At 41.6% G+C, this 11,970-nt stretch overlaps 1 protein-coding gene across 3 annotated transcripts in view; it reads right to left on the reverse strand.

Moving 5' to 3' along the window:
* The window catches only part of CEP192 (centrosomal protein 192), a 76,739-nt gene extending 66,430 nt beyond the window's left edge, over positions 1 to 10,309 (reverse strand). Inside the window, exons 1-6 of one of the 3 annotated variants that reach the window (XM_036419336.2) lie at positions 10,120 to 10,309; positions 9,398 to 9,556; positions 4,567 to 4,734; positions 3,769 to 3,897; positions 2,594 to 2,757; positions 1,461 to 1,513 (exon numbers count right to left, since the gene is read on the reverse strand). In XM_036419336.2, coding sequence (XP_036275229.1) covers positions 1,461 to 1,513; positions 2,594 to 2,757; positions 3,769 to 3,897; positions 4,567 to 4,730 — 510 coding nt within the window. In that variant the 5' untranslated portion in view covers positions 4,731 to 4,734; positions 9,398 to 9,556; positions 10,120 to 10,309. Of the gene's footprint in view, positions 1 to 1,460; positions 1,514 to 2,593; positions 2,758 to 3,764; positions 3,898 to 4,566; positions 4,735 to 9,397; positions 9,557 to 10,119 lie in introns of those variants that run through there. The other 2 variants (XM_045574722.1, XM_045574723.1) reach the window with 2 other exon arrangements.
* Positions 10,310 to 11,970: the final 1,661 nt, after the last annotated feature.

The raw sequence follows: 11,970 nt of genomic DNA on the forward strand, positions 1-11,970 counted from the left end.
AATAAATTACATATTGAATGGCAAAGGTATGTTCTCTCTTCTCAGAAAGCACTGTTTCTAAATATCCAAAGAAATGTGCTTTCTGATTCAATTTTAATTTGACCACACCTGAACTTTTTATAAGAAGCACCTCTCACACTTTGAAGCTATCAGTGGTTACATACAGGAAGTAGGCTTATGGAGCAGGAGTCAACAAATACTTTCTGTAAAGGACCAGATAGTAAATATTTCGGGTTTTGCTAGCATAGTCTCTGTCACAACTTCTCAACTCAGCTGTTGTAGCCATAAACAATACAAAACAAACGAGCATGGCTGAGTTCCAATAGACCTTTACACACACAGGCAGCACATTGGATTTAGACAATGAGTTACAGTTTGCCAACCCCCGAAGAGGAAAATTACTTACTTTCTTTTTAATTCTTTATTGTTTAAAGTATTACATATAGTACTACATGTCTCCTTTTTCCCCCCACTGACCTCTCCCAATTACTCTTACTTCAAGCCCTTTTGTAATCATTTTATAAAAACTATCTTAAAAATTCTTATGAAAGTAAAACAAAACTTGCATCTCCTTTTTATAAGTTTTAAAAGTACTTAGTTTACATTTTGTAAACAAGTCTCATAAATACTAGACTATAGGCTTAAAATCCAAGCTCACTGTTTATGCTGAATGTAAACTACTTATCCGCTCAACACCCCTTCCTTTGAGGAGCCCACATCTTTTTACTTCATATGATCCTGGTATGGTTGTCAGTCACATTCTTCTATCTGTGTATGTACGATGCACTCGTACACACATACACAAACACACTGACGTGAACATAAGGTTCACCTCATAAATCAGACTTTATCTCAACCCACCCCTTGGCCCATCAGTCTACACAGGGGAAGATATATGACCCAAGTGAGCTCATCAGAATAGTCCTCTCCTTGTATAAACACTGTGAATTGAAAGGAAAAAAAAGAATAGTCCTCTACTTTTTAAATTTACCCCACAGGAAGATCATGCTCTTCTTTTTTATCACAAATGTTAAGAGGATAGGCCTGAGTAAACTACACAGAAAATGGCTTTCTTCTCATTCAACAAATTATTGAGTATGCGAGAACTATGTGCCAGGCACACAGGATACACTAAACAAAACAAAGAGAAACCCTTACCCTGATGGAGCCAACATTCTAGACTCTATAGAATATAGACTCTATAGAATATAGAGGAACCAGCACAGAATGAAGAAGAGCAGAGGGACAGCCAGTCCATATGGCACAAGGAGCCCAGGAATAGAGCCCTGAGTCTAACATTACTTCAACTTCCCAGCTACTTAAAGCAGTACCTTGGATTTTTGCTATTTACAAGTAGAAGACTTCCAGTATTAGTACCACTTAGCACTCATACATGTGAAATAGGACCTTGCACTCGCCTAATAACTCCAGATATTAAAAACAAACATTAAAAAGATTACCTTGTTCTCCTCATTATTCATCCACGATCTTAAACAAAAATCAGTAGGTGTGTCTATTTAAGAAAACAAAAATAAAAACTGAGAGACCAAGTTACTTTATCAACCAAATATCTAATAATATTTAAAGATAGCAAATTAATCAACTGAACACTTTTTCCTTTAAGTAGAACACAGCACTTTTTTTTTTAATCCTCACTCAAGGATATTTTTGCCATTTATTTTTCAGACAGAATGGAAAAGAGGAAATGAGGGAAAGAGAGAAAAAGAAGGGGAGAAAGAGAGACAGACAGACAGACATCCATGTAAGAGAGACGCAATGATCGGTTGCCCATGACCAAAATCAAACCTGGGATCCTTCATTCAGTCTGAAGGCCGGTGCTCCATCCACTGAGCGTCAGCCTGAGGACTGTAGGGTCCCAGGTATGTACCTTGGGCATGTTCCTTGGTTGCGGGCACATCCCCGTAGGGGGTATGCAAGAGGCAGCTTATCGATGTTTCTCTCTCATCAATGTTTCTAACACTCTAGCTCCCTCCCTTCCTCTCTGTAAAAAAATCAATAAAATATATTTAAAAAAAAAAAAAAAGATTAAGAGGCCTTTTCCTATACAGTATTACAGACATGATATTAATAGGTAAAAGTCAAACCAAAACATTTCCAGTTGAAAGTATTATAGCTTAGGATAAAATACCAGGCCATCGTGGGGGCTAAATGGAGGGGGGAGAATGGAGGACATCTGAAATACTGTCAACAATGTAAATAAATAAATATCGGTCCAAAGACCGAGAAATGAGAAAGGAAAATAAAATATATACATTAGCCAAGACCGGTTTGGTTCAATGGATAGAGCGTCAGCTTGGGGACTGAAGGGTTCCAGGTCCGATTCCGGTCGGGGACATGTACCTTGGTTGCGGGCATATCCCCAGTAGGGGGTGTGCAAGAGGCAGCTGATCGATGACTCTCTCTCATCGATGTTTCTAACTCTCTATCTCTCTCCCTTCCTCTCTGTACAAAATCAATAAAAATATATTTTATATATATATGTGTGTGTGTGTGTGTGTGTGTGTGTGTATATACACACACACACACACATACATATATATATACACATTAATAATTTCTTCTACTTCAGTACCTTGCACTTGGTCCAGTGGTAAAATCTTTACACAAGGATCTTGCCTGTGAAAGGATTCCGCAGTGTTAGCCTCCTCCTCTTCAGTTTTTGCTAGATTTTTGGGGAAAACTGACTCTTTGAGGACAGCATCTGACAAATGTTGACTTTCTATATGGCTCTTTCTCCTAGAAACAGAAATTTTTTTTAATTAGGGAACAGATGATAATGAAATGTTAGTTACCTTAAATAAATCTATAAGATACCCATGAATCAGTTATGTATTTTGTCCCTCATAAAGAAAAATTAAATACCATGAAAAGAAACATTTCTGGGACCAGCCAGAAACTACACCTGGAAACATTGTGGGTATTCCTAGGAACTGTATCACCGTTTTGGGTCCAGTGATGGACAGTCTACTAAAATCAAATACATTACCATACTGCTACTATGTTTCTCAAGTGATAAAATGAGGGTGTTTTTTTTTTTCTGCCTTAAAGAAGTATCTCTGAACCTAGCATATCTAGAGAAGGTCAGCTTTCTAAAAACAAGACAGACTTAAAGGATACTGGTATATCTGCCAAATTGCCGATTTTCTGAATTATTGAATGCTTTAAAAGTGTTACTGTTAGTCCCTGCCACTGTTCTTATCCCCATCTTTTTATCTACCTCTGTTGTTTAATGTACGAATGAAAATGTTTTTCCTTAAAGGTAGTTTTCCTCCCAATCTACTGCAAAAGCTTTTGGGTCTGTGCAGCTCATTCAGCCATTCCGCCAGCAGGAGGGCAGGGATGGAACTGCAAGAAGCAGCCTCAGTGGTTCCCAATGTTGGGCACATGCCCCATAGGGGAGCAATGTGATTTTTAAGGGGGCAATTCGAGAATAAGTTAACAGTGATTATTTTGCATTTCTTATGGTTCTAGGGGCCTCATATACAGTGTGTGTTTGTGTGTGTGTGTATGTATGTGTGTGTGTGTGTATATATATATATATATATATATATATGTGTGTGTGTGTGTGTGTGTGTGTGCATAAATGCATAAATGCATAAAATATGTCCATATATATATATATATATATATATATATATATATGGACATATTTTATGCATTTCAGTCCCCTATTAAGTCACGTCTCCAGAAGAGCGAGACTTATAATATTTTTAACACAATGAAAGCAACATGGAGGCACAAACTTACTCATCATCATCCTGGAAACTAAGCTGTAACTTCTCTCTTGGTTCAGCTTCACTCTGGCTACCAGGAGATGACTCAGATGGAACTGAAGGCCTCTCTTCTACTAAGTAAGATGCCTGAATATCAGAATACCTACACACAAAAATACCTATTTAATTGTTAATAATTAAATTATGCACATTTAAAATTCATCGTGACATAGGTCAGCATGATTGTGAAACCAACCAGGTGGTAAAACAAATAGAGCCCCAGTGTTGTAAACCATCATCCTATGAGCAAAACACTGAAATAGTTCAGCAATGGAGCGTGTATGTATTTTACAACAGTCAGAAATCTTAAAGAGACTTCATAGGGTTAGTCCAAGCCCTTCATTCCAAAGGTAAAGATGATACTCTTTACCAATGTGAAGAAGGAAAAGTGGTTAGATATTTAAGTATGAACAAACTTTACACATTATACAAGATGGGCAAACTGTACACATCATATTTAGAGATATAATTCAAATTACCAGCCACCATTGAGGCTGAACTAACACAAAGCCAAAATACTATGGACAGAAAAATAAATAGATCAAAGGTCACTGGTACTCAAACCCAATCATGCCCACCGCCACTGATAAGGCAATGGAATAGGGAAAGAGACAGTAAGTTTTATCTTGTTCTAAATTAATTTTATATATATATGTGGCCATTTACCTCAGATATAGCAAAAGCGAAAACTTGGCTGGGAAATTTTACAGTGGTACCAGTATACTGAAGGCTTTATAGGTCTAAAAAAAAAAATCATCCATTCAATTCTTACCTATTATCAGTGCTGGATCTATTTCTAGCAAGTGTTGAAACAGCAACAGGCAAGCCAAGATTTGAAGAAAGTGTTACATTTTCCAAAATCTCGCTATTACCAAGTAATGAATTGGTTAAAAAGCTTGGAAATGACTCTTCAGTTATACCTCGAAAATCTTCCATCTCCCTGCAACAATATAAGTTTCTATAAATCAAGTATTACTATAAAACTTTTTTAAATGATTAAGAATGCAGGTCTCAAATCTTAGAAAACTGCTAGATCTTAAGAAAAATCCACCTGACTGGCGTGGCGCAGTGGTTGAACATTGACCTAGGTTGCAGGCTCGATCTCAGGTGTGGGGTGTGCAGGAGGCAGCCCATCAATGATTGTCTCTCATCACTGATGTTTCTATATCTCTCTCCCCCTTTCCCTTCCTCTCTTGAAATCAATAAAAATATTGTTAAATATATTTTATTGATATTTTACAGAGAGGAATGGAAAGGGATAGAGAGCCAGAAACATCGATGAGAGAGAAACATTGACCAGCTGCCTCCTGTACACTTCCTACTGGGGATGTGCCTGCAACCAGGGTACATGCCCTTGACCAGAATCAAACCCGGGACCATTCAGTCCACAGGCTGACGCTCTATCCTATTCACCGGTTAGGGAAATATTTTTTTTAATCCTATTTTTGGAACAGCACTAAAAAGGGAAGTCTTCAGAAGTAAATTCTCAGAATACTTTATTACTTTATAGCTGAGGGTGTAAAATTCAAACTATCACCTTAGTGATAGTTTAGCCAGTTTGGGTCAGTGGATAGAGCATCAGCCTGAAGACTAAACGATCCCGGATTCAATTCCAGTCAAGGGTGGGTTGTGGACTAGATCCCCAATGGGGGGCATGTAGGAGACAGCCAATCAATCATTCTCTCTCATCACTGATGTTTCTATCTCTCTCTCTCTCTCTCCTTGCCTCTCTGAAATCAATAAAAAAATACATTAAAAAATCAAACTATCTTATAATTAACATAATAATGAAATACAACACAGCTTAACATATTCTTGGATTGCTATAGCAAAATATACGAATTACCACAAACTAATCCAGTAAAGAAGCAAAGAAGGGACAACACTGCTGGCATAGACAGATGATATTAGGATATACTTAAAAGTTTACTAGTTGGGTACCCATTCTAACATGGAATAGAAAAAACAACTACCAAACTCTAAAATCTAGTTCCTGATTTCAGAGATTATCATTAAAAAGTGAGACATTAGATATAAGCCCCCTGAAGGCAGAATACACCCTCAATAAATTTGTTAAATGAATGTTTTCAAACTGTGTCAATACACAGGAAACTTATCACCAATCTACACTAATAAAAGAGTATGATGCAAATTGACCATACCTTCCTGATGCTCACCAGCCAATCAGGAGTGAATATGCACATTAACCCAAACAAAGTTGGTGAACTAATTTGCATATGCAGGTGCAGAGCACTCCAGCCACTCCTGGCCTCTGGGCAGCATGGGAAGGCAGAAAGGCAGCTCTGGCCGGGGCGAAGGCAGTGCCGGCAGCCAGGGAAGGCCCATTCTTGCACAAATCTTTGTGCATTGGGCCACTAGTTATCATAGAAGTATCCTCCTCTCAGATCATGCCCCAGCAGTTTCCTGTGTTGGATATTTCTATTTCCTCTTCTTGATTTATATAAACATGTTCAAAATTCTTCCGTCCTTTATTTTCACTTCCTGCCACTAACTCTCACCTTCCCTTCACAACTAAGAGTTTTAGGAAAATCATCAAGTACTACTTCTACATCTGTCCTCTTCTGTTAGGGATACCCAGGATTCTGATCCCATATTTTATGTCATGCAATGTATATCTTATACATTAGGGATCTCAAGCTCAAATGCCTGCAGGCATAAATACTGTTAGATAATAGGGCTCTAAAAATGGAGCTCAACTGGAAATTACAGGCCCCTCACAAACACATCTAAATTCAATTAAAAAAAAACTATTGCCAAACATATCTATTAGTGAAGTCCATACTAAGGGCAAAACATGTTCATAACACACCTTTAAACATTCTACATCTTTCTGTCTTTGCTATTACCACCCTGCCTTACGGAAAAGCCTTCTAACCAATCTACATTCTCCTATTCTTGCCACCCTACAATTAATATCCTACTCAGAAATCAAAAGAAACATTAAATATAAATCATGACCATATTCCTACTGAAAATTTCAGTGGCCACCTTATTTTCTATCCCACTGGGCTCACTCACCATATACTGGCTTTTCTGTTCCTATAAAACCCAAGCTCTTGGGTCTCAAAAGAACTGGTGGCCCAGAAAGAAACTCTCTACGGACTGATTCATATGCCTTTCAGCATAATGATTATTGCTTGTCTCGGTTTTTATTCTTATATTTCCAATAGGACATGATCTCACTCATCTAGGGGAAATGGTATCCTAAAATCTACACTCATATTACCAACATAGACTAATGAACAAAAACAGACCCAGAGCGAAGGAGCCATGGGTCAGACTGTTGGACCTCAAAGTGGGGGTGAAGATAAAAGGGAGAGATCAACCAAAGGACTTATGTGCATACATATGAGCCTAACCAATGTCTGGGAGGGGTGGGGGATTGGAATGGAGGGTTGATTAAAGACAAATATGTGATACCTTAATCAATAAAGAAATTTTTAAAAAATTAAAAATAAAACAAACCCAAGCTCATCCCTACCTTAGAACCTACAATATTCTTCTAGATCTCTGGACAGCTAGGCCCTTCTTCCAGACATTCACCTCAATTTGAATGTCACTTTATCATTAAGTCAAATGTAGCCCCACAGTCTATCACAATCATTTTAATTTCTTCCTGCACTTATCATTCTTTATTTTTGTATTTGTCTATCTTCTTCCACTAAAAAGATTATTCCACAAGAGCAGGGACCTTGTCTATCTATCACTCTTTCCTAACACCTATAACAATGCCTAGCACATAGCAGGTGCTCAAATATTTGTAAAATGAATAAATGATTAGCAGTAGGTAGTCCTCCTTTGACTTTAGTTTCTTGGGGACATGTCTATCTTGTTCATCCATAGAGTCCCAGTACCTGGCACAGTGGTGAGAATGAGTTGAAAAAAGTAATCTGTATTCTTTAGTTATCCCTACTATTGAAGAAACTGAAGCTAAGAAAGGGAATTCAGAGACTTTTCCAGGCCACACAGTGCAAGTGGAAGCAGAGGATTCACAACCAGGCAAATCTGGTTCCAGAGTATTCTTTCTTCTGAACTAATACCATCATCCTCATCTTTAAATCACCTCAGCTCAGACCTCTGTCCTAAAATATACACTCATATTACCAAAGGCTCTTTATAGCTACATTACCTCAATGCCTCCCAAGAAGTGCAAAGCCAACAAATATAAGACCAAATCCACTACTTCTCCCCAACCCACTCTTCCCGTTATCCTTTGTTTTGACATATGTTATCCATATCCTCTTGCTATACAAGTCAGACAGAAACCTGGGACCATCTGATCCTTCTTGCACTCTCAATTAGTTACCAAATTCTAATTCTTCTAACTCCAAATATATTTGTGGAGCTGAGACCCATTTCTATATTCCCAATGCCTGTCGACCGTCTTTTTTTTAATTTATTGTAAATTCTTTATTGTTTAGCCGAAGCCGGTTTGGCTCAGTGGTAGAACATCGGTCTGCGGACTGAAAGGTCCCGGGTTCGATTCCGGGCAAGGGCATGTACATTGGTTGCGGGCACATCCTCAGTAGGGGGTGTGCAAGAGGCAGCTGGTCAATGTTTCTCTCTCATCGACATTCCTAGCTCTCTCCTTTCCTTTCTGTAAAAAATCAATAAAAATATATTTTTTTAATTCTTTATTGTTTAAATAAAGTATTACATAAGTTTCCTTCTTCCCCCATTGACCTCTCCCCAGCCGCCCCCACCCCCCAGCACATTTCATCACCCTCCACTCCTGACTGTGACAAATGGTTATGTTCATATGCATGCATACAAGTCCTTTGGTTGATCTCTTACACCTCCGCCCATCACTTTTTAATCTAACTGTTATTACATAAGGCTTCCAAATAGCCTCCCAGGCCTAATCTTTTCATTACTAAGTTATTCTTTTACAGATATATAAACCACATTAAAGAACATACCAAGCTCTTTAAAGATTATCCCTATTAGGAATCAAATCTAAGGAAATTTAGATATTAAGCAAAGATCATTGGTGCAACTATCATTATCAAACACAAATCATGAAAGACACTCTCATGGGCATCGGCAATGCAAAAATAAATAAGGCGGTTCTCATTGCAGACTACCCCTATTAATTATGATATAGTGTTAAGTGCCTGGATGGAGCTTTGCTATTGGTGCAAGGGTAACAGAAGCCAGTGGAAGATTCCTAATCTAACACCTATTCTCCTGTTTCCAGAAAGGATTATGCTTGTTTTATACCAGCCGTGGACATACCAGATTCCTAACTTCCCTCTGTATTGCATTCCCACTTCTCCTCCATCACTTCAAGTGAAGACAATATCATGTTATCTTTAAACTAAGTAGCCATCTTTGCTATTTCCTTAAAGTGGTAACCTCAAAATTTTGCACTTGAGTTAATACTTAATTGCTTTAATCACACTTCTGGATATATAAGATATCATTTACTGTACTCATTAATTATAGGTCTACATATACAATTAACACATGTAACGATACATACTGTGGGAAAAAGCAAAGTTCCCCTATATTCATCATTTACTCTTGGCATTTAACACATTTCTTATAATTAGACATTTAGTATATTACTTTTCAAAGCTCACCGCAAACTTTTCCCACAAAACTGAAATCGGAGAAAAGGGGGATGATCCTGGAGCAGTCGAATAACCTCAAAATGGTAACAGCAAATGGAAATATTGTCATAAAAACAGGTGTCCTCCAGATTACTTCCTCAAAAAGGAGCTCATGTTTTACTAAACAGTCTAAGAATTAAGAGAAAGCAAAAGTAGAGTGATTTTAAACACTGTCTTAAACATTGTTCTTTTATTTTTTGTTTTTTCATAAAGAAATCAGACACACACAAAAAATGTAGGAATGGTATTAAGTGGTAAGTAGCTCTAGGGTGAAGACCGCCTAGCAGAAACCAAAACAAAAGTGAACAATGGGTGACAGGACAGACCCCTCTGCTTGTAGTTAACAATGTGAGTTCCTGGGTCCCATCAGCCACATGCAAGCCCCGCCCACCCACAGAGCACTGTGCAGAGCGTGTGTGCAGAGCGGGTGTGCGGCTCAGGAGCTGGAAGTCACCCAGTGGGAAGAAGACACAAGACGGTGGACCCAGATGCCAAAGCCCGTTTCTTTCGAAGCCGCTCTGTCGCGGTTGGCCAGGAGCCTCCGGTACAGGGGCGTCCAATTAAACTCCCTGCGCGGAATTTACTGCGGGGCCTGGCGGTGCAATGGTGGAGGTAGCCCGGCGCCCCGACCCCGGCTCGTGCCGGCAGCCCCCGCCCCGCAGCCTGCGCCCCCTTCCCGACCCCGGTCTAACCGTCACCGCCCCGCCGCCCCGGCAGCCAAAACGCCGGCCAACAGTGGATTTGCCTGCCTCCCGCCGAGCCGCATGTCAAGACACGGGAGATGCCTCCTCACGGAGCCCGCGATAGCAGATCCGGGGTAGCATGAGAAGAAATCGCCGCCGCAGGTTTCGAGGAGAGGAGGGGGGGGGTCCAGGAGGCGCTACAAAAGCGCGTGCGCGCACCAAGGCCGCCCGCGCGCCCTTCGGGTTTACGTCTGTTGGCCGCACGAGCGGAAGCCGGTGGACTCAGGAGCTGCTCAGGATTGGGCAGCGCGCAGGGCCGGGGCGGGCGCGAGTTTGGTGATTGGGCCGCGCGAAGAGCCGGGGCGGGCACGAGCCCGGTGATTGGGCGGGGCGGCGGCCAGCCCTGTGATTGGGCAGGGCGGCGGCGAGCTGGTGATTGGGCGAGGCGGCGCGCCCTGGATTTGAAGCGGGGAAGCCGCGCTCCGCAGCTCCGGAGGAGGAGCTCAGCACTGCACGCACCCGCCCGAGGAAGGCTTTCACACTGTAACTAAGCCACAGGCGCCGCCTTGGAAGCCTTGGCCCACTTGGAAGTAATTCGGTTTGGAACCCCAAAGGGCCGTCAACCACCTTATACACAGAAATGTGTTTTTTTTAATTTTTTGTTGTTTAAAGTATTACATATGTCTCCTTTTTCCCCCATTGCCTCTCCCCAGCTGCTCCCATCCCCCATCCCACACCTGCCCTCACCGCCCTTTTTATTCTTTACAGAGAGGAAGGGAGAGGGACAGAGAATCATCGATCAGCTGCCTCTTAACACACCCACACACCCACTCCTGGGAATGTGCCCGCAACCAAGGTACATGCCCGACTGGAATCAAACCTGGGACCCCTCAGTCCACAGACCAACGGCTCTGGCCGCCCTGTCTTGTGTCGTTGGTTATGTTCTTAGTTTGCATACAAGTCCTTTGGCTGATCTCTTACCCCCACCCCTCCCCTGCCTTCTCTCTGAGGTTTGACGGTCTATTCCATGCTTCCATGTCTCAGGATCTATTTTTGTTCATCAGTTTATGTTCATTATCCTATACTAGAATTCCAACACACAAAATGTGTGCGTGGGTATGGCCCCTAGGCCTGGCCTGCGATCAGGGCCATCTTCCCTGGGTGCCGGCCCTGCTACCCCACCCCCACCCACACCTGGTTCCCTGTTCACTATCTGCGGACCAGAGCCTGCCAGCCAGGGAAAGGGACCAGAGGTGGTCAGTGTACTTCATAGTGTCTGGTCAAGCAGTCATTCTGCCACTAGGGTCAATTTGCATATTATAGGGTAATATGCAAATAGACCCAGCGGCAGAACAACTGGTCACTATCAGGTGTATTGGCCATCAGGGGGCAGACGCTCAACACAGGAGCTGCCCCCTGGTCAGTGCGCTCCCACAGGAGGAACACTGCTCAGCCAGAAGCTGGGCCCATAGCAAGCCCAGTGGTAATGGTAGGAGCCTCTCCTGCCTCTGAGGCAGGTGGGTGACAAAGTCCCAGACTGCGAAAGGGCACAGGGACTTCTTACACTCCCCCCCAAACCCCCCACCCCCAGTGCACGAGATTGGGCCTCTAGTATTCCTGAAATACTAGATCACCCCCACCTGCCCTCCCTTGCAGGTCTGGTCCCTCCCAACTGCCCTCCCCTGCTGGCCAACTTGTGTCCACATGGGGACAGGATCTTAAGACTCCATGGGGGCAACCAGCTTGTGTTGGGGTGATGGTCAATTTGCATATTACTCTTTTATTATATAGATTGCTTTTAAATTTTGAAAGTATCATTTTAGGAAATAATCTAACCTCTGAAACATAATTTTATTAACC

This window comes from Pipistrellus kuhlii, unplaced genomic scaffold, assembly GCF_014108245.1.
Source record: "Pipistrellus kuhlii isolate mPipKuh1 unplaced genomic scaffold, mPipKuh1.p scaffold_m20_p_6, whole genome shotgun sequence".
NCBI classification, from domain to species: domain Eukaryota; kingdom Metazoa; phylum Chordata; class Mammalia; order Chiroptera; family Vespertilionidae; genus Pipistrellus; species Pipistrellus kuhlii.